This window comes from Tiliqua scincoides, chromosome 7, assembly GCF_035046505.1.
Source record: "Tiliqua scincoides isolate rTilSci1 chromosome 7, rTilSci1.hap2, whole genome shotgun sequence".
NCBI classification, from domain to species: Eukaryota; Metazoa; Chordata; class Lepidosauria; order Squamata; family Scincidae; genus Tiliqua; species Tiliqua scincoides.
Window position 1 is genome coordinate 3,783,013 of NC_089827.1, and position 27,117 is coordinate 3,810,129.

The window sequence follows — 27,117 nt, forward strand, 5'->3', positions numbered from 1 at the left end:
TCTATAATGAAGTATTTCATAATAGCTGTCATTCTGTCTGACTTTTTGACAGAGGTCAAATTGTATATGCTGGAAGAGAATTTACATGCCAAAGAACAAGATTAATTATGCAACCCTGAATAGTTTGACTTAAAATCAAATTATTTGTAGGTTTGCCCCATTTCTGGTTGATCTCTGCGAGGCACATGACAGTTGCAGTAACCTGGATTTGAAGGAACTTGATTGGACGTGGATTGGTCACAGAGCTACTTTTTTGTCGTCATTTTCAGTTGCCTTTTTCAAAAAGTGCTTTGACTTGAAGCTGGTGTCGGGGGCCAGTGCATCTGGGTAAGGCAAATGAGAGGCAGTGAGGTGATATTCAGAATGGCATTGATGCGTTTTGAACGGCTGAGGTCAAGGGACTTTCATACTAAAGTTCCAGGCTTGGCTTTCTCCTGTCCATACCACTGGACATCAGCTAGTTCCGGATAGAGGGGGGAATCCAAGTAACAGCTGTCGTTGTAGCTCCTACAGAAAGATGGGGACATAAGTTCAATTAGCCTGACTGGTAGTCAGGGGAACCATGAAATATAAAGGGAAAGGACAGAGGCATTGGGTTAAACATACTGAATGTCTTTTGCTTTCTTGTGTCACAGTAAAACGTTTCTGATAGATATACCGTGTGGGAGCATTTTGGTGTATGCTCAGACTTGTACAAGCACCCCCCATATCCTCAGGGGATGCTTTTCAGGCCCCCCTCCAGATATGGGAACCCCAGATACTAGGGAACCCTATCTCTGCGCAGTTCACGCCCACTAACTTTGTTTTGTTTCTTACTAGGGGGGCCGAGCAAGAATACCTCTTTGTTTTACAGAATGCTATAGGCATGCAGGCTTATAGAACTAGAGATGTAGCTTCCTGTTGTGCTGTCCTGTGTCACACTTTGAGCTGCTGCCCCCCCACGACCCTACCTAGAAGTAATTGTGGTGATGGGAGGACACCACTGCAATTACTTCTGCTTGCACGCTGATACTGCTTTATCAGAAGCAGGCAGTATCACTCTTGACTGTGCCGAGACAAGGGGGAATGGGCACCTGTAATTTGGAAAGATGTTTATTATGATCCTTTGCACTGTGTCTGAGTTTGTAACATTAGTTAGTGGCTCTGCTGCTCTGGACAACGCACTGAATTCCCAAGTGTCTTTTCAATGAGCAAGGATGTATTAGAATCTATCTTGGACTCTCTTCCCTACAGAAGTAGCTGCCACTGTGAACATAAGCAGCTTGCTCAGAAATAAGCTCCACCAATCACGGTCAGTCAGTTTTGTTGGAAATACGCTTAGAATTGCAGCTTAAAAATTTTCTGTTAACCCAGAGATTCTCAAACCAACTTGTAGGCAGTCCTCACATCAAGAAAAGCATTTATTTAGGCTTCCTCAAATATATGGGGGGAGAGGGGGGAGGGAAGATGCTCCAAACCTTGATCTGTTCAACTCCAAGTAAGTCAAAGAAAAACACCAATCGAGACACTGGGATATGATTTAAAACAGGATCTCAGAGAAGCTAAACTTAAGGAAAAGCTTCAGGAATACCCTGTTGGTCTTGAGCAGGGAAAGCTGTTCAAGTGGGGGAGGGGATGGAGACAGGGCTGATTCTTACAAGCAAGCCAGTATGCCAAGAGGGATCGTGCTTCCCTTAGAAGTTGTCCACACTTCAAATCGCTTTCAGAAAAGCACTTAAAATCCTTTAGCCTTCTTTCCCCCCTCATTAGATTTTTATAGGTAAATAAGAACGTAAGAAGAGCGATCCCCTGCTGCATCAGGCCACAGGCCCACCTAGTCCAGCTTTCTGTATCTCACAGGGGTCCACCAGATACCTCAGGGAGCACACAAGACAACAAGATACCTGCATCCTGGTGCCACTCCCTTATATCTGGCATTCAGACAGCCTGCTTCTAAAACCAGAAGGTTGTGTATACCCTTAATGGCTTGCCAGCTGTGATGGACCTTTCCTTCATAAATCCCCTTTTAAAAGCAGCTAGGCCAGATGCCATCATCATCATATCCTGTGGCAAAGTGTTCCACAGACCTATTACACTCTGGATATGTATTTTCTTTTGTCTGTTCTAACTCTCCCAACACTCAATTTTAATAGATGCTTCTAGATGTACAAACACTGTCCCAAACTAAGAGGGGGGGGTGTCCAGGAGGAAGCATGAAACCAATAACTATATATATGTACTAAGGGGCATACCTAGAAAGGAAAGCAAATGTGCGGACAACAGAGGTTACTGTTCATGCAAGACAATGCTGAAGAATTCCCAGAATGAAGCATGCATGCAGCAGTAGGTCTTGAAAGTGCAAGAGTTGTTTAGCCTGCTCCTAGGAACTGCTGTGCTACCCTGTCAGTTCATGGGATTCTCCCTTTTCCCTCACTGCACATCTTGAGTGGTGCATCCCCTTTCTTTTTGAACATAAGGATTTACTAGGCTGTTGCACTTTCTCTGAGGTTGGCAGAGATCTCATGTACCATCCCAAAGCAGCGTCCCCTCCTTTTGCAGTCTTGAGGAATCTGTCAATGGCAGGGGGAGAAATGCAGTAGTTGTGAGGGAGCCTATCATGGGAAGGGATGGGGAGTGTCTTCCCCATTTACTTCCAATCGCACCAGTTATGGTTAAGTACATGAAGCTAGTAGTTTGTACGTGAACATAGGCAGGTCTGTGATGGTGAGCTAAGATACTGGTATCCTCTAGTCCAGTGTTTCTCAAACTGCGGTTGAGACCCACTAGGTGTACTGCAAGCCAATTTCAGGTGGGTCCTCATTTATTTCAATATTTTATTTTTAATATGTCAGACTTGATGCTTCCATGGTATGTGACTGCATTTGGGGAAATGTTACAGTTCTGTACTTTTAACAGCCTACTTTATATATGCTTTAAACAATTATAGTAAATGGGACTTTCTCCTGGGTAAGTATGGATAGGATTGTTTTCCTGCTTGATGATGTTGCTTCTAGTCATGACATCACTTCTACTGGGTCCTGACAGATTCTTATTCCAAAAAGTGTGTCCCAGTGCTAAAAATTTGAGAACCACTGCTCTAGTTTGTGTTTGTGTTATAGAATTCTTTGAAAAGGTCAACAGGCATGTGGATGCGGGAGAACCCGTGGACATTATATATCTGGACTTTCAGAAGGCGTTTGACACCGTCCCTCACCAAAGGCTACTGAAAAAACTCCACAGTCAGGGAATTAGAGGACAGGTCCTCTCCTGGATTGAGAACTGGTTGGAGGCCAGGAAGCAGAGAGTGGGTGTCAATGGGCAATTTTCACAATGGAGAGAGGTGAAAAGCGGTGTGCCCCAAGGATCTGTCCTGGGACTGGTGCTTTTCAACCTCTTCATAAATGACCTGGAGACAGGGTTGAGCAGTGAAGTGGCTAAGTTTGCAGATGACACCCAACTTTTCCGAGTGGTAAAGACCAGAAGTGATTGTGAGGAGCTCCAGAAGGATCTCTCCAGACTGGCAGAATGGGCAGCAAAATGGCAGATGCGCTTCAATGTCAGTAAGTGTAAAGTCATGCACATTGGGGCAAAAAATCAAAACTTTAGATATAGGCTGATGGGTTCTGAGCTGTCTGTGACAGATCAGGAGAGAGATCTTGGGGTGGTGGTGGACAGGTCGATGAAAGTGTCGACCCAATGTGCGGCAGCAGTGAAGAAGGCCAATTCTATGCTTGGGATCATTAGGAAGGGTATTGAGAACAAAACGGTTAGTATTATAATGCCGTTGTACAAATCTATAGTAAGGCCACACCTGGAGTATTGTGTCCAGTTCTGGTCGCCGCATCTCAAAAAAGACATAGTGGAAATGGAAAAGGTGCAAAAGAGAGCGACTAAGATGATTACGGGGCTGGGGCACCTTCCTTATGAGGAAAGGCTACGGCATTTGGGCCTCTTCAGCCTAGAAAAGAGACGCTTGAGGGGGGACATGATTGAGACATACAAAATTATGCAGGGGATGGACAGAGTGGATAGGGAGATGCTCTTTACACTCTCACATAATACCAGAACCAGGGGACATCCACTAAAATTGAGTGTTGGGCGGGTTAGGACAGACAAAAGAAAATATTTCTTTACTCAGCGCGTGGTCGGTCTGTGGAACTCCTTGCCACAGGATGTGGTGCTGGCGTCTAGCCTAGACGCCTTTAAAAGGGGATTGGACGAGTTTCTGGAGGAAAAATCCATTATGGGGTACAAGCCATGATGTGTATGCGCAACCTCCTGATTTTAGGAATGGGTTAAGTCAGAATGCCAGATGTAGGGGAGAGCACCAGGATGAGGTCTCTTGTTATCTGGTGTGCTCCCTGGGGCATTTGGTGGGCCGCTGTGAGATACAGGAAGCTGGACTAGATGGGCCTATGGCCTGATCCAGTGGGGCTGTTCTTATGTTCTTAACTACAATTCCCAGGAAGCCTTGCAGGTCTCTTGTTGTCTGGTGTGCTCCCTGGGGCATTTGGTGGGCCGCTGTGAGATACAGGAAGCTGGACTAGATGGGCCTGTGGCCTGATCCAGTGGGGCTGTTCTTAACTACAATTCCCAGGAAGCCTTGCAGGTCTCTTGTTATCTGGTGTGCTCCCTGGGGCATTTGGTGGGCCGCTGTGAGATACAGGAAGCTGGACTAGATGGGCCTATGGCCTGATCCAGTGGGGCTGTTCTTATGTTCTTATGTTTCCCAAACTGTGGATTGTGACCCAATTTTTGGTGGTCTGGGGCTCACTGTGACCAGGGAGCTGCAGGGCAATATGGCATGCAACCCCTTTCATTGACCGCACCACACCTGGACCACCTGACAGCTTCTTGGTCCAAATAGTGGGTAATGACCCACTGGTGGGTCGCGACACACAGTTTGCTTGCATTGTGCCGTTTTTCCCAAGGACATGAGTTGTGTGCCAGTGCAGTCCAGAAGCAACTTCTGGGTTGTGTGCCATTTTGTCCTACAGCTTCCTGGTCACAGCAGGCCTGGGACCCCCTGTGGACAATGAGGTGAGGAGTAAGGAACTTTGGGAACTGCTGTAAGGAGTTTGGGAACTACTGCTCTAGTCTCATATATTATGTGATCTTCAAATCTCAATTCCTTTTTTTCCAGAATGTACTCTGGTGCCAGTTCTAGCCTGACAAGCCCTTTTGAAACCCAATAGATGTAAAGCCCTATTTGGGGGGGGGGGGGAGAGAACGTGGCACTGTTGTGAAGATCCCACAGAGACCACTAAGGCTACAGAAATACTTGTCAAGGTGCTGCTCTCACACACATCTAAATGCAATAACTAAACAATGTCTTGCGGTCAGTGCAAAGTCCCACACAGTTCTAATGTTTGCCAAAAAAAAGTATGAGAGAAGTTGTTCTGCGTGACAAAGGCTACAGGGAAGCAGGGAGGGGGTGTGTGAAAGTACAAAACATCCCTTCACTATACCTCTAGTCATCAGTGCTCGGTTGAGTTGGAGACTGAGACTCATCCATAGTGGGTGAGTTGTCTGTTGCGTCTCTGAACAAAGGACAGCCCAAAAAAGAGGAAAAGGGAAGAGAGGAGATGTTAAAGAGAAGCAGTGACACACAACATGGTTAAGAGCTATTAATTCAGTAAGAAGAAGACTCAGAAGACACCAAGAAGTTAGTAATACAGGGAAACATGTCAAGTAGAAGGCCCAGCCGTTGGTGTGTGTGGCAAAGGGGAGAAAGACACAAGTCCATTTCTTGGCAGCACAGTTCCCAGGGCCAAAATGGGGCTGCCTCCTAACACAATTGTAGGTGAGGTGTCTGACGGTACCTAGGATGCAAGGACCCCCATATCTTTTTTTTTTTTTTTAGCAAGGCTTATTCAAGCACTTAATATATACTATGTTTGTATCTTGCCCATTGGCTAAGAGCAGTATGGTAGACTTCAGACTTTTGGGATCAACCTTCCCTCCCACTAGAGTGCTGAGGCTGTGTATGGGGGTGTATTGTATATGTGTATGGCATATATATATATGGCATATATACATATGTGTATGTGTATATGTGTATGGCTGTGTATTGGAGCAGATGCAGTATGGTAGCTCAGGGGTTTATGAAGGCCCAGACCAAAAGTGCCTCCATGAAAACAAACCCACATGGGATCTGCAACCACACAGTCACTCCAACCCAGGGGTTTATCTGCGGAAAAGCTATGCTAGTCCCATCTCCAGTTTTGTCCACCATCCTTTGGCTGTTATCTTGTGTCCCAGGGTGCTTGCCTTCATATGGGGTGGGAGTTTCTCCTGAAGAGTTGCTCGTATGAGCTAATAAACTTCAGCAAAAACCTCCTCTGGAGACAACCTAAATGTTGTCTCACCTTTTCAGAGGCTTTAAAACTCATTGATATTGGATGACCAGAATTTTCCAGGTGGGTTTTGAGCACGTGTTGGTAAACACATGTGAACTAATGGAAAGAAAGATAGCTGGCTTATTCTGTGGGGAGAAAAACGCATGGGAATGGAAATGCATGTGGGTTTTGCATCCAACTGAGTGCTACATCCATAGGAAGTACTGATTTCTACATGGGCGTCTGCATGTTTGGTCTGGATTATGAAGACCTTCCTAAACCAGTAGCCATACCCTGGAATAACCTGCATATACAAATACCAGTCTTCATCAGGTACTACAAATTAAGGATTTGAACCTAAAGCTCTGTAACTGCCCAGCAGAGCTGAACAAAGGCAGCTAATTAATGCTTGTATCTTGCAGGTGAGGAACGCCAGAACGGAAAGAGAAGCAAGTGGTACAAGACGAGCCGTGGCAGGGATATTTTTTAAAACATGCAGCTTTTGCTGCCAGTTAAGGTTTCTGACTCTTAGTAGTTTATCAAACTACATCACATCCCCCAGAGATCTAACAGTAGAGCCTACTGATTTTGATTTTCAGAAGTCAGAAAGCAGTCCTTACCAGGGACTGACTAACCATCTAACTTCCTGTTTAAGAACAGCAAACCTGTACTGCAGGCCGAAGGATGGCCCTCATCTCACCCTCACCTGTTTGTGTCACAATCAGCACTTGCTGGTTGAGTAAACATTTAATCCTTTGCACTGTTTTGGAATTCCACCTATCCTTTGATGAGACGGAGGTGAGATTTTGATGTGATTCAAGAGCACAAACTGAATTTATATGAAATGAGAATTATGAAGATGGGTCTAGACCACTGCTTCCCAAACATACTGGGGTCACGGCGTCCCCATAGCCTCTTCTTCCTGGCTCAGTTGGGCACCGTCATCTTGGATCTCACAAGATCCAGGATGGTGGCACCTGAGAGAACAGGTAGGAGGGGCCACTGGGGACATCCTGCTGTGACCCTGTGAGTGTGCTGTGATGCCTACTGGGACCCTCATGAATTTGAACACTTTGTTTGTCCTTCCCCATAAATGAAGGTACCAGTACTAGTTATAAATTCAAGTGGCACATATGACCATAGTAGAACAGATGACCGGCAGTGTGTGACCTTAACAGCACCAAGGAAAGGCGGATGTGAAACTGGAATCCTTGCAAATATAATGCAGTGTCACATGTTATCCATCCATCCCAACACTCACCCTGTCTGCCAGGCTAGGATGTGATGTGGGCTGCTTGGTGGTGTAGCTGCCAGCTCGCTAGATGGTGTAGAACTCCTCTGACTGTGAGGTAAGGCAGCTGGAAAACAATGGATATAAACAGTCAGGGAGATGGGAAAGAAAATGACACTGTTATAGATCAGTGTAGCAGGAAATCATGAAGCTGAAACCAAGTATGGCACATGTGTCTCAGGTCCAAAGGGCACCTGTCCCTGGACACAACAGAGGAACACAGTGAAACCTGTTAGCAGTGCAACCTTCAGAGAAAACCTTTCCCAAAAAACACACTGGGTGCATCCAGTACTTATATGTTGTAATCATAGCCTATCTCAGGGATGTCATTGTTACATACAGAGGGTTGAACTTGGCATTCATAGTGCCTGCTGAGGGCAGGAAGTGATATCATTCAGCAGATGCTGGCCAGAAATAAGCATGTTGTTCTCACCTAGAAACTCATTAGCTGCAAATGACAGAAGAGGAAATGTGCAAATTTTGTTCATATTTGTTCAATTATCCAGCTGGGAGAGTCCAGTTATCATGGTGGGGGGGGGGGGGCATCTGGCCTGCCACCCTAATGTTGGACACTCCTGTCCTATCTCAGCTAAAAGAAAAACATTTACATTTGATTTCTGAAACAGTTCAGCACATTATAACCTGATGGGTATAACACAATGGTGAGGGATATCTGTTTGGCACCTTGGTTGTTCACTGGGTGCCCCAGGGATCCATTTTGTCTGCCATGCTTTTTAATTCTACATGAAACTGCTAGGCAAGGTCATCTGGGGATTTGTAGCTGGGTGTTACCAATACATGAATGACGCTTAGCGCGCGCTCTCTCTCTCTCTCTCTCCTACCAGTTTCCAAAGGGACTGTTGAAACTCTGGAGTGCTGTCTGGAAGCAACTGGGGCTTGGATGGGGGCGAATACATTAAAATTAAATCCGGACAAGGCCTAGATCCTCCTGAGATGGAAGGCCACAATGTAGGTATTAGATCCGCAACTTGCTCTGCGTGGGGTGGCACTCCCTCTGAAAGAGTGGGTGTGCAGCCTGGGAGATCTGTCCCTGGATCAACAGTTGTCCCTGGATTACCAGGTGCTGGCTGCAGCTGTACCTGAGTCGGTAGGATCTGGCTATGTTGGTCCATGCCCTAGTGCCATTTTCTTTGTGCTGTTTCTGTTAGAAAAATCAAGTTACAGTCACCCAGCAGGCCTATCATCTAGTTTGGTTCCAAGTCCCATTGAGATCATGACTTTTGTGCTTTATTATGACTTAATTGTCAAGTAATGGCCGAAACATACTTTTCCCCCCTTCTTACACCTAAAAAGGTTTACTTTTAAAATTCAAACAAAAACCACCTTCTGGCTCTCAGAAGAGCTGACCCTCTGTGTAAATTACTGTTCTGAGTGTGCAGCGTGATAGAACGGAAGCAATGTCAGAACAGAGAATCATTCAGAGACGCAGTGGTCAGCCTCCATGCGTAGGTTGCTGTGGGCTAACAGGAGCTTTGGGTTGGGGGAGGGTGTATCCATGAATCCTGTTTCCACAGATTCACTTACCTGTGGATTTGGTCTGCACGCCCCCTCCCCAGGGGAGCTGTGCTCCCCTTGTCTCCAGAGGGTTGTTTGAGCCCAGCAGAGGCTGGGCACAGCCATCCGTGTCGCCTACCAGGCTCAGACTGAGCCTTAGAATGAAAAAAGTCACTTTCAGTTTTTTTGTAAAACCAGAAGTGATGTTTTAAATGCCTTATAAGGCAACCGCTTTGTGAACTTTTAGTTGAAAAGCGGTATATAAATACTGTTAATAATAATTAATAATTAGGAAGCCTGGCAAGGGCCCTTCGCCAGAGGGCTTCCCCTTGGATCTGGAGGGTGGTGTTTGCCCATATCCGCCATTTCACTTAACTGCCAGGGGTTCTGGACGGAACCCCCACGCATATGGGGCATGCCTGTACTTAATTTCTCATTGCATCTCACCACTGTTCGGGAATTACTGCTCTGTATGCACAGCATGGAGACGAAGCACCTGCCACTCACCTGAAGTTGCTTTGCACATTTGAGGCATCCTGGTTACCCTGCTGTGTGCCACAAAGGTGCTTTGAGAGGAGGTGCTGTACTGGGAGCCACTATCTGACGAGGTGGAGCTTGTGTGCGACAAGCGGCTGTGGTCCTTGTGGGAGGCTGTCGACCGCTGGTACCACATCCTGAGCTCATCGGACACCACAGTCCTTCCCGACCCCTTCTCGTGACCCTCTCTGCCCAGAGATGGAGTCCTTATGATTTGAGAACGGGAAGGGGTCAGTCTTACGGAATCCACTTCGTCCCCGTGCCAGTTTTCCTTAAACATTCCCCCGGCGGTGTAGGAGTTGGAAGTTTTAAATTGTGCTTTCACGCTATAGTGTCCCTCCTGGTCATTCTCGAGGCTGCGCACCACCACCGGCGTGGAGCTCCCTTCGATGTACAGAGGGTACTCTTTGATCCTGTACTGGGAAGAAGGCTGGCTCTGGCTATGCAGATAGACTCCATGGTGGCCTGTCCCGTTCCTGGCGGCCAGGTTAGGCATGCTCCCTGAATTGGAGGAGACCAGGTTCCCCGCCGACTTGTGTCGCTGCCGCTGCCGTTCCCGTTCCCGAGCTTTGGAGGGGGAGTCCTCGGCCAGTGTGGAATAGTTGGCGTTCATCTGAGCTGGGTAGTAGTGCTCAGAGCTGGAATGGCTGGTGCAGGAGGAGCAGTCATCCATGGGGTCAGAGCCATTACTGCTACGAGTCCTTGGGGTGTAGAAATCGGGGCTCCCTGTCTCATTCTCTGAGCCAAGGAGTTTCCCTTGGGACTCTAAACTGGAGCTTCTGTGTCTAAAGTGCTGTGCTAAACTGTGGAGCCTGGTAGGACTGATGTCCACTGACCTGTAAATGGGGGGGGGGAGAGAAACGTTAGACCTATCAACATCTCACAGGCTCTCACCATGTTCAGTCTCCATATGAAACCAGGCAGCTTTCAGCTGCCCATTACTACTTCATAATCTTCTGCTCATCTTCTAATTCAAGGGTTCTCAAACTACTTACCATGGCAACCCACTGCATGGTCCAAGATGGATACAGGGCCTGCTGAGGGCAGGAAAAGTGCAGCCTAAGAGCCCAATCCTATTTAGGATTGGATTGGTGTGCGGAGGGGGTCACATGGTTTTTAGTGGTGCCTTGGTGACATGATGATGAGAATTCCAGATTTCATATTTGAAACGGAAAACACAGACAAGCAAACGAAACCTTGGAATGGAAGAACTCACCTAGTGGAATGCACGTAATGTGGGCTGCGTACCCGTAGATCTGGTGTGGATGGCATGCTGGACTGGGAGTTCCAGTGGGGAAGGTTCCGGATAGGGCTATTTTGTAGAGAGTTGCTCCCTCCGCCCTCTGCGCAGCTGCCAGTGCTGGGAAACCGCTTGTGACTGCTGTGACAAAAAGGCAACATGGTGTTCAGGGCGACAGAACTCTTCCTCTGGGAATATCATCTATGTGTGTTGTGTTCTTTGTTACACAAACATACGATCCCAGAAAAATCACTATGCTCTTATGTGTACATCAACAAGAGTTTCTATTTACTTACACAGTGCTTTTCTTAATTGCTTAATTAAGATTACATAGGAATCTTCCTAGTTTCTTACAATAGCCATGCAAGGTATGCCAATACTACTGTTTTCTGCTGGGGGGTGAAGGTTGCGAGAAAGTGGAGACTTACTGGCTCATATCCATCCTCTTGACCACCATACTACATACTGGATAATTACCTTGCACCCCAGTACTGACAGGCCTATTTCAAGAATCTTGGGGACAAGGCTGGAACCTAAAACTGGAATTTTATAGTTAGATAAAGATCCAGCCCTAGTCAGCTCTTATAGACTCATTTCATGATTGAGTAATGATAAACAAGATCTTGATAACAATTTTTATTACTAAATAAAACAATAGGACAGAATATATCTAAAGATCAGTTTGGATTTTTACAAGGGCAATAGTTAAGGAGATTTATAATAAAGGATGTTATAAGGGGGACATGAAGATTTCAAACATTTCTAAATCATGTACAGGTGTCCCCCCTGATCCATGGGGGATGTATACGCCCACCCTCACGGATACAGAAACCACGGAAAAAAGGAGACCCTATACAGAGAAGTACAATGCTTCACCATGTCCTCTCCTGCACCCATTCCCTTAGTTTTGCTTCTTTACCCTGGCCCTCTTCCTTTTACTGAACACTAAAACAGGAAAGCAAACGTGAGGCAGGAAGACTGAATGCTAGAGGGAGAGACTTTAACAGGAAGCAGGAACTGTTCTGACTGTGTACTGCCAGTATGCTGGCTGCCCACCTGCCTTTTGCGTTCCAGTTTTAGTGTTTAGTAAAAGGAAGACCCAGACTTGCTTGGCAGCAGAGTAAATAAGATAAACAAAGGTAATGGGGTGTGTGCGCGCAGAGAATCAAATCCACAGATATGGGGGACACACATTGATTTTTTTGCTGCTTGTATTTTTTCTTCTTAATCAATCAAAACAACAAAAGTCCTGCCTCACCTGGAGTGGCCATGTGAAGAGCGTTTCTTGACCTTCTCGTAGGGTTCATCCAAGGACGACTCGCTCCACATCTTGGGCTTGATGGGGGACTTGTCGTAGTCATTCCTGTGATAGTGCATCTGCCGTAGTCCCTCCAGTGACTGGGGAGGTGGTGGTCTGTTATGCAAGGGTGGGCGCGGAGGGAGTCCTTTGTGAGGCGACTGTAAAGGGGATATTGTGCTGGTAACCTGAGAATCCTCTGAGATTAGAAATGAAGAAGAAACTTTTAAACACTGGAATGTTATTTATTATTAATATATTGCCATCAATGTGCATGGGACTTGGCAAATAATTCTCTCTCTCTCTCTCTCTCACACACACACACACACACACACACACACACACACACACACACACACACAGAGGGCCCTTCTTATTTGTGGGTTTGGCATCTGCTGATTTGAATATTTGCAGACGCTGAGCCTGCGGCAGGTGGGCCTCAGAGCATCTCCCATGACCGGAAGACTCAAGTACAAACTGGAAGTGCCTTCCCATCTTCTCTGGGAGGCTTCTGAAGAGGCTGGGTTTGACCTCAGGAGGGCTGGGCATGGCCCCCAGATAAGTAACTGTGGTGCCAAGCCCCCCCCCCCATGTATTCATTATCCCCAGAATTTTGTATCTGCAGGGTTCCTAGAACAGATCCCCCGCAAATACTGAGGGCTCACTGTATATAAACTAATTTAAGGGTATGGTAAACTATGAAGCATGACTACCAATTCAACAACCAACAGATAAGATTAGATCAAAGCAACCCTTTATCTTATGAACTTTCAAAGATTCTCTGCAATGAACAGGCTTTGGAACTTCTTGGGCAGAGCCGCTCCAGTTATTGCACACACTCCTTGGTCATGTTCAGAGATCAGCAGTAAAGATCTTAGCTGTTGCTGACTTCACCTCCCGTGAAATGCAGGTTTACGTACCATCCTCCAGAACAAGGGCGTCTGAGAGCGAACTATCCTCACTGGCAACGTTTCCATCTGTAAAGTGAAAACACACAGGTGGATCATTGTCGCACTTCAGCCCTGGAAGTGCATTATGGTTGGGCAGCAAAAGATGAGTCTAAGTGAGAACAAAGAAGAGTCCTGCAGAAGACGGACCAAATGTCCACCATCGTATTTCCAAGCAGTGGGAGCCAAATTATTTATTTATAAATGCTGTCTGGAACAGAACTTCCCTGCTGTTTGGAGAACTGATAGCAACGGGCAGCATGACAGATAATGCCCCTGAATACGGAGAATCCGGTTAGCTGTCATGCACAGGTGGGCACAAAATTTGTCTAACATTCCTGGCCATCATCACATCCTGTGGCAGCAAATTCCACAAGTTAATGCTGCGTGTTGTGAAGAAGGACTTGCTTTTGATTGTCCTGAATGTACTGCCCATAACACTTGACAAGTCATGATTTTAGGACTCTGCAGTGTCACTTGCTAGTCACCTTTTGCCTTTCCTCTACGGAAGACATTCCAAATCCAGATCCAGGGTCAGACAGCCAATCCAGTGCAAATTCCTGTACAGTGTGGGCTGTGCTGCATCCTGTGGGGGAAATTCTGCAGGCTGGAGGTCTCCTTGAGGTAAGGGGACATTGGCCCCCTTGTCCCAGGAAAAGCCCCAGTCCATGCAACAGATCTATCTGAGCATGCATGAGCTACATAGATAGCGCAACTCTGCATGGACCTGTATCGGCAGATCAGGCCCAGGAAGGGAGCTAGGTTGTGACGTGTGCCATTGCCATAGATCCTGGCCCCTCCATCTGCCCACCCCACCCTGCCACCATCCTCCCCCACCCTGTTCTACCCCCTCCCTGCTCTTCACCACCCCCTGTGTGGTCTCGGTGGGGGACTCACCTGCTCAGGCCATCCCCTGCTATGCCAGCATTTGTGCCCTGCCCCCGCACCATCATGAAGCACTTTTTGCTAGTTAGGTAGGATTGAGCCCAAAGTTTCATACAAAGTTTGGGTCAAGAAACTTCTGGAAATTTTGTATGTACCTCCCCATAGGTCATTTTTCCATCAGTACCTTAGAAAACATGGCCTCCTATTGATCCCCTGGGAATCCACCCATCTCAACTGCTGCACACTAACTCATTGTCAGGTTAAATGAAATCAGAGTCATCACAAGGTTTCAGTGCTGCTCACCATCTATGATCAGGGAAGCTCTTTGCGTTGGCTTCTTTCCAGATTTGATACGGTGCTCGTTGATGGCATTTTCAATCTCCTGAAGTTTCTTCAGTGCATTAAGGTAGGAGGTCTTCCTTTGTTTCTTCAGTTTCTTACTGACGTTGGGATCACTGGCGAGGCGCCGAGCGGCTTCGGTGATCTGTGACTGAATGGCAAATTCTCTTTCCAAGCGCTCCAGCTCAACTTCCTGTCCAACAAGAAATATATCGTTGGCTGTTAGTGAATAAGGTGTGTGGGTTGGCTGAGTAGCTGGCCAAGAGGCACTTGCTACTCCTCTTATATATAGCTGGGAGAGAGCAACGTCCCTATTCACTCCAGCATAACATTCTTTCTAGTTGTCGTTTACTGTAATTTCTTTATCTTTTAAGACTGCAAGTCCTTTTGAGGTGGGTAATCTGCATCTGTCCTCCATATTTAAGTCACCCACAGAGGCTGGGCCTCAGAAATGCCTCTGGAGGTGCCAGAAAGGCACTTCTGATTTTTATGAAAACCAGAAGTGCCTTTATGGTACCTCTGGATGTCTTTCTGAGGCCTGCAGAGGCCACACATGGGTTCTCTGGGCCTCAGAACATCTCCAGACGCAATAAGAGAACATCTTCAGCTGCGTTTGGAGGTCCTGTGGACCAGACCCATGCAAATGCTTATCTGCTGATAGTCCAGGATGGTCTGTTTTATGTGTGCACTTAGAGCATCTTATGTGTATACTTAAAAATGGTAGTGTGTGAGGTGGCCCTTCAAGTCAAATCACTCTTTGGACTAAACGAAGATGAAACTCTCTTCTAACTATGATTACATTGATTATTACACTGTCAGACTGAGGCACCTGCTACATGCACAGACATTTGAGTTGGTTTCTGTATGAACAGAGTGTCTACCCAGTGTCACAGACAAATCCCTCATGGCACCAGATTCCAGAATCCCCTCCCCCCAAAAATGCAGGGGTGTTTCAAGTAACCAGAAACATCCAGCATGTTCAGGGCAACTTGGCCTGTATGGTTTGGACACAGCTGGTAAGAACTGAATTTTGGTGTTTTAAAACTGCAAGAGAAACTGAAAGTTTGGATTTGAAAGCCGCCCTCACCTCTCCTTTAGGCAATATTTTCTGTTCATCCAGTTTAAAGGAAGTACCGATCCTTCTTCGCACAATTGGGGGTTCTTCCCCTGGGTCAAGGGGATATTCTCTTGGCAACTTTCCTGTAAGCTCCTGTAAACATACAGAAAACACCAGAGTTTAGGTATATGTGCGCATCAAATAGATCTTCTCTACATAAGCAACATCATTCCATAAACATTATCAGAAATCCAATGTATTATGTTTACTTGGTTGAGAAATGTATTGGGTAGAATCAATCCAAATCTGGGTATATCTGTGTCGATCTGGTTGTCAGGCTGTTTTTCAAACTGTCATTTGTTATTTGATGTGATCAACATAGAATGTGAAGCTGGAAATCAACAGGTTTTTTTTTTTTTTGCTAATCTATACAGCTCTACAGACCTATATAGGTCAAGTCACTGAAGAAGGACAAAAGTTTTCTGTCCAGGACTCCTACATAGTACCAACTCTCTATCTTCTTTGAGATCCAGCCTCAAAACCTACTGGTCTGGGAGCCCAATCCTATTGTTCCCTCCTTGGTGATGCAGTGGTGCCAAAATGGCCACCTCAATGCCAGATGCAAGGGATGGCACCAGGATGCAGGTCTCTTGTTGGCTTGTGTGCTCCCTGAGACATTTGGTGGGCCACTGTGAGGTACAGGAAGCTGGACTAGATGGGCCTTTTAATAAGTGTATAATGCACGGTAGGAAAAATGCAAAGCTGCAATTTATATTCAAGTCAAGAGTAAAGTAAATCTCACAAGGGGTTCACTCCAGCTTGTCTTCCCTGCACTATGGAGGTCCTCTTTTGTTTCCTCTATGTCTCTGTTTGGCATATGCCTCCGTTTTGCTCCCCCTGCCTGGAATGGCTCTGAAGGGGAGGGAAAGGAGCCACATGTACGCTGCGGTGAGACTCTCTGCAAACCTCAGTATTATTATTATTATTATTATTATTATTATTATTAACAGTATTTATATACCGCTTTTCAGCTAAAAGTTCACAAAGCGGTTTACAGAGAAAAATCAAATAACTAAATGGCTCCCTGTCCCAAAAGGGCCCACAATCTAAAAAGATGCAAAAGAATACCAGCAGACAGCCACTAGAACAGACACTGCTGGGGTGAGGAGGGCCAGTTACTCTCCCCCTGCTAAAAAAGGAGCACCCACTTGAAAAAGTGCCTCTTACCCAATTAGCAGGGGTTTGGGTACTTTGCACCCCCCTCTAGCTACACCACTCTTACTAATTGCTATCATATTTACAATTGATCTGACAAAAAGACAAAATGTGTAAACTGAAATCTTTCTAACATTGATAATTAAGGGCTTCCCCCCCCAAGTGTTCAATTGTGCTGCTGATAATTAAACAATAAATCAATAAGAGTAATTATTAGAAAAATATCTCATTCTAATGGATATTTCAAACACGTTTAACAAAGGTTAATTATGAATCTCTAGTTGTCATTAAATCACATTTGTACAAATATCCCACATGCAGAAAGACACACAACATGAGTGAATGTAAGTGAATGCCTTTCAAATGGAATCAATTGTTCTTTTCTTAAAAAAAAAAAATCAGCAAATTCAAGTTTGGAATTAATTAACTGGCTAATTATTGCTTTGGAAGCTCAGGTTTCTTTCCACTAAGACTCCAAGCAAACTGGACTTCAGTCACCCCACAGAATGAAAAGCGTGTTTAGTAGGCTGGCTCCTGTAATTTGAGCTGAACTAATAAGTAATCAAAGTCTGCAGAAATTTGATGCTACTGTTGCAAACTGTTATGAGGTCAGCTTAGTTTGCCCACACGGAGGCTTTTAATTCATTTCCTTCTCCCAAGTCTGCCAGTCTCATTACACGCCAGCACTTTTCAGAGGAAAATAAACAAACAGTGATTTATGGGAGACTGAAGAAAGACATTTAGAATAAAACTAGAGGATGATGAGTGAACCTTATTGCATGCTATGCAGATGATCTGAACAAAACCATTTAGGCATGGATCTGCGGGGGCCTGACCCGACCTCATCACCCTGGTCACCCGGGCAAACCACCAAACTCAACAGTTGTTTCTCATGTGAGACAGAAATGCTCAAACAAGGTTCAGTAGGTCAGAGTGTTCCTTTTACAGCCCTATTTGAAAAACAGTTTTCTGCTGCATGACGCTATTGGGGTTAGGTAGAGTTTACAACACAAAAAATAAAATGATGCCTTTTAAAGTAATTAATAGGCAGGGCTGTGTGTAAGCCATGAGTCCAGGTGGGAATGTAGAGAAAGCACAAGGAAGTGGCTTTGGACCCAGAATTCAGTTTCCTGAGAACTTCCATTTACATTTTAAAAAAGGTTCTCATGGCTTGATAAAAGCACAAACTTATACACAGAGCTGAATGAGATCTCCAGGGACTGGGAATGGGGCTTCTGCATAGTTCCTTGTCCCATTCTGTAACTAACTAAACAAAAATAAAACAGAAAAACTGCAGACTAGATCATGCAAGGCTAACATTAATTTTGCAAGTTATGTCCAAATTCACAGTTCACACAGGTCGTAGAATAAGCACCTGGGTACTGAATTTTCCATGTGGCTGCTTAAGAAATTATTTTTTTCCTCCTGTTACCATAACCTAGTGGCGTTTAATTGTGTGTTCAGGGATTAAACTTCCAAGCAGAAGTTGAATGCAGAGCTGCTGCTATTTTTGAGGTCTCCAGGCATGTGAGAGGCCATTCTACAAACTGAAATGGATTCACAGTGGTTTATTTGAAAACAGTAAAATCAGCCCCAGCAGGTAATTTAAAACAGCAGGTAATTTAAAACAGACAACAGCAGGTAATGTAAAGAGAACTTCTCCTAACAGCAGCCTGCCTTTCTGCTTCTCTTCTAGAGGCAATGGAACAATGTTTAGTTAACAGTCCTAGCATATTGAAAGGAATCAGGAAGTTTGTTAGAACTGAGTTAACAGACCATGTCACTAGTAGTAGAGAGGACAAAAAACACTAATTAGTCTCAAACAATTGTGACTACCAGTAGTGGCTATATGAACCCACTCAGCTGCTACAGCCCCAGCCCCAATGCTGTGCCTGACTTAGGGCGCAATCCTAACCAACTTTCCAGCACTGGCATAGCTGTGCCAGTGGGGCATGTGCTGCATCCTGCAGTTGGGGGGCAGTCATGGAGGCCTCCTCAAGCCAAGGCAAGGTTTGTTCCCTTACTTAGGAGCTGCATTGTCCTTATGTCAGTGCTGGAAAATTGGTTAGGATTGCGGACATAGTCACGTACCTGGTCAAGCATGCCCCTGGATAGTGAACAGATATTGGCAATCATACCTATCGGCTACCATACCATCACCATCTTAAAGCCAAGCAAGACCTAATGGAGCAGCTGTGATTTAGAAGACCATATTGGGAAACCGATACGCTCTCTTTCAAACAGCAGTAAATAGACCACTGCACAAAGAACTTCAGGCTATGGTTTAAGGCTGCAATCCTACCCTCACTTTCCTGGGACTTACTTCTGAGTAGACATGCACGGGATTGTCATAGTGGTCATCCTCACCCCAGTATTCATGGGTTACTTGGTTATGTCAACTGGTATGGTTTGGACTGATTATTACCATACAAGCTCAAAGAAAATCAGAGGTTTCTGTTCCATGACTGTAATTGATCTGAACCACAAGGATAGCTATTTTAAAGTAATTAGGAAGCAGCACATGGAAAAATATATGCTAACATGCCTGCAAAAATGGGGGGGGGGGATTTGGTCCCAGCTTCATGCACTGGCCCAGTTTAGGCCAAGCCTATGGAGAGGAACATTCCCAAATTCAGATTTGAAATTTCAGTTCTCTTTTTGCAATCTTTAGAAACCCATTGTAGGACTTGAAAACTAAAAGGCAAAAGTTCTAAGGATCCGCTAAGCCAGTGCATTCCAATCTTCCAGGGCCTGCGATGCCCATCCGCACTCCAAATGCATTGTGTGGTTCCTGGAAGTGACTGGCGATGACGTCATCGCCAGTCACTTCCGGGTTGGGAGACCTCGACACAATGCTGCAGAAAACGGTAAGAGGCTCAGGGCTGGAGAGAGAGCCTTTCCCAGAGCATGAAAACCATGCACGGGAGCTTGGCCAGCCAAACCGAGCTTGTTACTGTGCTTTACAGCATCACATTGAGATTCTGCTGCCAGCTGGCAGACCACTAGCAACACTGAGAGTGTCAGGATGCACAGTTTGGGAACCCCTATGCCAGGGGTGCCCAAACCCCGGCCCTGGGGCCACTTGCGGCCCTCAAGGACTCCCAATGTGGCCCTTGGGGAGCCCCCAGCCTCCAATGAGCCTCTGGCCCTCTGGAGACTTGCTGGAGCCCGCACTGGCCCAAAGTAGCTGCTCTCAGCATGACGGTCAACTGTTTGACCTCTTGTGTGAGCTATGGGACAAAGGCTCCCTCCTCTGCTTGCTGTTTCACATCTGTGATGCTGCAGCAGCAGCAAAGGAAAGGCTGGCCTTGCTTTGTGCAAGGCCTTTAATAGGACTTGAGTCATTGCAAGACCTTCATTCATTCATATAAGTTCCACCTCTAATATATTCATTTATGTAAACGTATTCAAATTTTAAATGTAAATTAATTCTTTTCTTTCCCTGCCCACGACACAGTGTCAGAGAGCTGATGTGGCCCTCCTGCCAAAAAGTTTGGACACCCCTGCCCTATGCTAAGCATTCAAAAATTGTCACTGATTTCAGTGGAATGGTGGATGCCTGTGGAGATTAGCCTTCAGCTCTGCAAGGGAGAACACCCACACAGTGGCATAACTGGAGGGGGTGGAGCGCCCAGCCTGGAGGGGAGGCTCAGTGGGGCAGGCAAGCCGTACGTTTTGCTCCCCCTGCTGGGAATGGCTCCAAAGGGAGGGGCCGCTTGCCCGCCCGGCTGAGCCTTCCTCCAGGCTGGGTGCTCTGCCCCCTCCAGTTACACCACTGTACCCACACAATGTAACTCTTTTGACACAACCTCTGCTTTGTTGCATGTGAAAAGCCACAAAGGTTTTCCAAGGGTTTTGAACATCTCTGGCTTACCGCTTCTCGGAGACACAGCTTTTTTAGCTCTTCCAAGCGCTGGCGCAGTGTCTCTTCCAAAGCTTCTTGCCTGGATTTCAAGGCAGCCAGCATGTCTTTCTTGGCAGACTGAGAACTGTCTGACTCTTGGGAACCTGTCAGTAAACAATGATATCATTAGGTCGGCTGATGGCAGAACGTACACCTGCAGTACTATGGAAGCCAGTGGATATGGACTCTTGACATGGCACCAGGCAATTGCTGTAAAAGGAACAAGTGTTAAGAACATAAGAGCCCCGCTGGATCAGGCCCAAGGCCCATCTAGTTCAGCTTCCTGTATCTCACAGTGGCCCACCAAATGCTCCAGGGAGCACATGCCCACTAAATGCTCCAGGATGCACAAGAAACCTGCATCCTGGTGCCCAACCCTGCATCTGGCATTCTGACATAGCCCATTTCTAAAACCAGGAGGTTGCACATACACATCATGGCTTGTAACCCGTGATGGATTTTTCCTCCAGAAACTTGTCCAATCCCCCTTTAAAGGCATCTAGGCCCAATGCCATCACCACAGCCTGTGGCAAAGAGTTCCACAGGCCAACTACATGTGAGTAAGGAAATAAGAAAAAGCAAAGCCAACAATTATAAGTGTTCCATTGCATGTAGTGTTTGCTCATGACAGGTTCTTAATAGGTCTGCTAAGATAAGGAGGCTGGACAACTAAGGGCGCAATCCTAACCCCTTATGTCAGTGTTTTCCAGCACTGACATAATGGCAATGAAGCTCCGAGGTAAGGTAACAAATATTCCCTTACTTTGAGGAGGCCTCCGTGAGTGACACCCAACTGCAGTATGCAGCACTTGCCTTATTGGTACCGCTATGCCAGTGCTGGAAAGCAGTGACGTAAGGGGTTAGGATTGTTTGAATTGGTGCAACTCCGTATGCTCTCAAGGGGTGGCAGGAGACTGTCCTAAAAAGGGTTAAGCATACCTGTCCACCTTGGATGACCTATGTGAGAGGGGCGTGATCCAGACCCTATATAACTCCTGAGCACGCCCTCCTCTCTCCCTCTTACCTCTTCCTCACCACAACTGAGCAGACAAGATGGCATGCAGCAGGGATCTGCTGGCGCCGCCATCTTGGCCACATGGCATGCAGGACGAGGCAGCTATAGGGCCTTGTTATCTAAGTCAGTGTACCTCTGATTCCTAAATCAGATGCTGTAACCGTACTACCACTGAATCGTGAGTAAATGAATCTGTTCTTGCAACTTCAACCAGCCAATATTGTTTGTGTTTTTCTTGACTAGCAGTCAGCCGGGTGTGGGAGGCTCCCTGGGGTTGATTCCCAGCAAAGGGGGGTTCTGCTGCTGAAGCGACTCTGCTCCCCCCCTTAACGGAGGAAACAGGTTTAAGAAATTCCTCCAACAAGGATTGCGCCCAAAGAAACACAAGATACATGTGGGTATCAGTGGATCGGAAGGGATATGCCCCCCCCATGCACTCATTAATGTTATTTAAATGCTTACCGGGGTAAAAATGATCTAGCTTTACGGATTGCTACAAGCATACAGGCTTAGAGTGATGTGCAGGTCGCCTCCTGACAGCCTGAGCATTTGAGAAAAGCTAAATCAAAGTTAACAGGAAGCAGTGGAAGTTAACTTCCACTAAAATTGTGAAGGCACACCATTGGTTTTTTGACAACTGACAAGGCACACCGCATTGCAGGTGAGGGCCTTACATCCCCCAGTGGCGCTTTTAACAAATGATCAAACTCCCATGGCACATCAGTGTGCCATGGCACAGTGGTTGAAAATGGCTGTATTAGAGGGTGTGTATGATAATACATTAGGCAATAGGTTAGATCTTATCTTAAAATTTAAGATAACTAAAAAAGTTTAGATGATACCAAAAAAAGAAGGTTACCATTGGACTCAGTGCCTCTGAACTATATAATAAATCCTACAAATTTGACGTAAACAATTGTTATGTTACACGGTGTTCTCTACCCTGGCAAGATGATCACTATTCATGAAAATCCCACCACTACCAGCCTAACTTCCAGGCTGAAACTGTGTTCCGATCTTTCTCTATACAGCCAAATCAAGGCTTACATACTTCAGGTTGCAGGTGAGATTGCATATATCCCTGTCTGTTTCCAGGCTGAAGTTCTTTTCTACGAGACCTCTTCTGAACCAGAGAATCAGCCGTAGAATGGCAGCTGGAAGAGTGGGGGGAGGCTTGTAAACTACTCCCTCCCAGTGCCTCTTCCATCTACCTCTAAAAATCAGGAGTTGCAAGTAGGTGGGGGTGTACATATTCCAAATAAATAAATATTTGCCTGTTTCCTTGTTTTGTTTTTTTTAATACACCCCACATATAGAAAACTATCATGTCAGATTCAGTCTAGTATTTTTCTTTTCTCCTTAGTAACTTCTTTTCTATGTTCAGGGAAATTTTTTTGTGGGACAATACTCAGTTATGCAACAGCCCACCATCACCTGCAGTTTCTGTTGACAGAGCCCAGCAAAGTCTGACTAATTATTCTTTTGAACTGGCTCTAACACACATAACCTTCGGTCATTACCTATAGTATAGAAGAATAAACACTGTGATTATCCTAGCTGTTGCAAAGAAAAGAGGCAGGAAGGAGAAGTGAGAAAAGAATAGTCATGTAAAGGGGGATTCCCAGAAAAAGAGCCAAGTTGCCAGTGATGCAGTCCCCCCTCCCCCCAAAACAAGTCTAGGCTTTCACTACAGTTGGAAAAAAACAAAAACCTGCAAAATAGTTCTGGGAGGAAGGAAATAGGGGTGGGGTAAACGAGAGAAAGCTGAAAGAGGCATAAACAGCAGGTGAAAGCTGGACATGCCTCTGTGGAATTCTGTTAGAGGGAGCCAGCCAAAAGCACATTGAATGGACGCCCAGAAAGGGGAGGAAAGAATCGCAGCATCAGCCACATGACATCACTAATGTCCAGATGTGAAGTCCAGTGTGGCCTCTTTGAAGCAGTTGTTTATTTCCTACATGTCCCAAAGCCATAAACAATTAATGTGTGCAGTTGCCTGGCTGCCTGTGTCAGCCTCTGAGCCAAAATCTGGCCAACTGAAACATACTCTGAAGTGCCCAGAGGAGCGAAGGTTCCCTCGTGCCAGAAGGCAGGTGTGACTCACCGCCTCAGGATGTCAGCAAACATCAGAAAGCGGCCACAGACAGCTACTGCCTCTCAGCTCTGACAAACACAGAGGATATCCTCCACAGCAAGCGGCCAAGATAACAGTCTGGCGCCCATCTGGAAGGGCTCAGCACAGGATACACACACATGTATCCGGTGAGTGACTGTTCCTCGCTAGTTGCCTTATGCTAGTCTGCTGCCTTGGTGACTGGGCAATTTGCACTTCATCAAGTGAACTGCTTCCAGCAGAGAGCAAAAGGAAGTTCGCGTCTACAGCTGTGGTGAGGGGAAAATGAGGTTCACCCCTTCATGTTGAGGAAGAGCTCTGTCTGAATGCCTAGAGCAGGGGTGCGCAATAGGTGGATCGCGATCTACCGGTAGATCGCGAGGCAAAATGAGTAGATCGTGGAGCTCTGTCTCTCCAAACTGTTAATATGTCAGTTTCGTCTAGTGACTAGACGAAACTGACATATTTAGCTAAACTGACACTGAAACTGACACTTTAGCCGCTCTTCAGGCATGCAGCAACAAAACTGACGAAACTGACTAGACTCCAGCAGGGGCTCCATACATTAAAGGGGGTGTCTGTCAGACGCTTCCTTCCCCCCCTGGTAGATCTCCGGGCCTTGCTGGGTTTCAAAGTAGCTCTCGAGCCAAAAAAGTGTGAGCACCCTTGGCCTAGAGCACACCGAAAGGAATTGCAGGGATGTTCACAGAAAACCTGTGGAAAAGGCAACCAACACAGTATTCTGATAATCCATGCAAGCAGAACAAATAACTAGACAAACCCCCAAATCAGTGTGGCTGATCTGAGATGCCATCCTTAGCAGAATCTGGGTCAGCAAGAGAGACTTGCCAGCCCCAACAATAAACATGCAATGCTCATTAGCACACGTCCAAAGAATGTCTCCAGTACTGGTCAGGAGGCTGAATGGAGAGAGTGGAGAGATGTGACTAATCACACTCCGTCAAGTGGCTAAGCTGCGCTCGGAGTGAGGCTGAAAGAGCTTCCCACCAGTATGTGTTTCCTCTTTTTGCACTTTTGCCAGTGGGGGTTGCATCTGGAGGAAGGGGGTCAGCGCCAGTTAACCAATGAAAACCAGAGGCAAGCTCCAAGGGGCCAGGAACACAGAGTTTAAAAAACTATTACATGCTTGTATAAACATGCTTGCTCCTGACGTATTTCCAGCACAATTGCTCTTCTGCAGAAGCAATCATGTAATCTGAGATTTAACATGAGCCCAGTAGTGTAACTAGAAGGGGGGCAATATGGTAAGTACCGCAGGTGCCACAACGGCCAGGTGTAAGCAGTCCCTCTCACTCACCATTGGACCCATTCTGGGCAGCAATGCGCAGGAGACGCCGCTTAGTTTGGCGAGCGTCTGTGTGTTGCTGCCCAGAATGGCACTGATGGTGAGTGGGAGGCCACTTATACACTGCATTGCGGCGTCTGCAGTACGTACTGTTTTGCCCCCCTCTAGCTATGCTACTGTGCGAGTCTCCTATATTTTACAGCAAAGGCTTTACTGATATTTACACACTTTTACAAATGCAGGAATGTTGTTCGCAAGCACAGGAATTCCTGAAGGACACACTAAGCATTTCCTGGGCTTTGCTTATCTTATTTAAGCAGTTGGGGGTGAGGGGAAGTTAAGCAAATAAACAAAAGGGGGAAAAAAATCACCAAGCAGCCTCAGACCAAACTAGAAGCTCTTAATTGCAGCCACTGCTATTTCTGCAAGAACAAACAGGGGATTGTTTGGGGGATCCCCGAGGGGCGCCAGACAGAGAAAGACATCTCTGTTCACATGCAAGGAAGGGAACTCCCAGAGAAACAGCCATGGGGATTCAGTGCCTCTATTTAAGTCGTTTAACCCTCTGCAAAACTTAGCAAAAGGAAAGGAAAAATGGGTTTTAACGTAACACAAAGAGGCTTTGCTGATCACTGAGGGTTAATGCACATTCTGTGGGAGAGTCTGTGTGTTCTCCATGGGTACATTTCCCTCTGTTAATCATAAGCAGACTGCAGTCGCACACGGCATGGTCCTATTATTGCAGATTTTTTTTCCCCACAAGGCTGCGTAATGTCTTCCACACTTGGTTTTATGCAGACGAGACCCCCCTGGGATATAATAATACTTTGCACTTGTGGAAGGCCTTTCATTGGAGAATCGCAAAGAATTACACCCCACAGAATTCTCTGCAGAAATGCAATGATTGCCACGTCGTGGGCAGGACCAAAAAGATAGAAGCAAAGGCAGAATTAGAAACAGAGCCTTCCAGGGAGTCTTTGCTTTGGGTCCCTGCTCCGGCCCCTGCTAGAGGGATTCCCAGGTTTCTTGAAAGCAACTGAGATGGCTTCAACTGATAAAAGCGGCAAGTGGAGCCATACAGACTTTTAAGTTCTGACAGCTTGTTATATATTGATTTTGCGATCTGAACCTTCGTATTGCAACTTCAATCTTTTTTGGACAGAGCAGATTATTCTTGACTTGAGCACTGCTAGTTATAATGCAGTGGCATAGCTAGAGGGGGTGCAAAGCACTAAGTTTTGCAGGGAGCCTCAGTGCAACATCCAAGTGGCTCCTCCCCCTCGGAGCCGAGCAAAATGGAGGCAAGCAGAGTTCAAAGCACACTCGTAGAGTGGCAGAGTTTTGTTGGCTGACCTTCCAGTTACTTTACAGGCATGAGACCAGTTCAGTGGACTCAGTGAGTGACTCCCTAGTGGGCCATCTGAGATCCAACTTTCAGCATCTCAACGACAGGACTTCAGAGAGGCATTTAATACGCCAGAGACAAGTCTATAGGAACTGGATCCATCCCTAGTTATGGCTAAGTAATCTTAGTCAATAAGTGTAGTAGCACGGGATGCCCCTCTCCATTGGCATAAAAATGATGCACCCGTTCAGTACAAAGCAGATTCAAAAGTGGTGCTGGATGAACATGTGCCCTAGTTGGACAAGCACAAACCTCCATCCGCAAACTCTTCCTTACTGGATGCATGCATTCAAAAGGAAGTTAACTGTGTCTATTTTCTTTTATGGCAAACCCTTGACTTCCATCACTTTGCTCTTTCAGCCATTTTCAATTATAACCACATTTTAAATTTCATTTCCTCTTTCGACTGGTTTCATCCAACCTTCCATGACATCCGCTGATGTTCTTAAGTTTATTTTTCTCTTCTATTTCTGTTTATTTAGGTTTTGCAAGCATCTGCATGTGTTATATAGTCAGTCATTTATGTTTTTCGCTGACTGAAACAAATTTGCAAGTTCACTGTCTTTGCTTGGACATTCATTCATTCATTTTTCACTTTCATCCATGCTCTGGTCCCTAACCAGAGGAAAGTCCAGGGTACTGCTGTAGTTATTTGTCGGAGCTATTATTAACGGGAGCTTATTGTTAACAGGAGCTATCCTGAGTAGGTGAAGAAAAGCCTAAGATAACCCAAT

General features: G+C 46.0%; 1 protein-coding gene across 1 annotated transcript in view; it reads right to left on the bottom strand.

The window, feature by feature from the left end:
• Positions 1–445: 445 nt before the first annotated feature.
• The window catches only part of FRMD4A (FERM domain containing 4A), a 370,337-nt gene continuing 343,665 nt past the window's right edge, over positions 446–27,117 (bottom strand). The window contains exons 15-24 of the mRNA XM_066633493.1: positions 20,515–20,648; positions 15,456–15,578; positions 14,333–14,561; positions 13,118–13,174; positions 12,159–12,396; positions 10,877–11,041; positions 9,631–10,496; positions 7,579–7,675; positions 5,448–5,519; positions 446–507 (exon numbers count right to left, since the gene is read on the bottom strand). Of these exons, the coding sequence (XP_066489590.1) occupies positions 5,450–5,519; positions 7,579–7,675; positions 9,631–10,496; positions 10,877–11,041; positions 12,159–12,396; positions 13,118–13,174; positions 14,333–14,561; positions 15,456–15,578; positions 20,515–20,648 (1,979 nt within the window). The 3' untranslated portion in view covers positions 446–507; positions 5,448–5,449. The remainder of the gene's footprint in view (positions 508–5,447; positions 5,520–7,578; positions 7,676–9,630; positions 10,497–10,876; positions 11,042–12,158; positions 12,397–13,117; positions 13,175–14,332; positions 14,562–15,455; positions 15,579–20,514; positions 20,649–27,117) is intronic.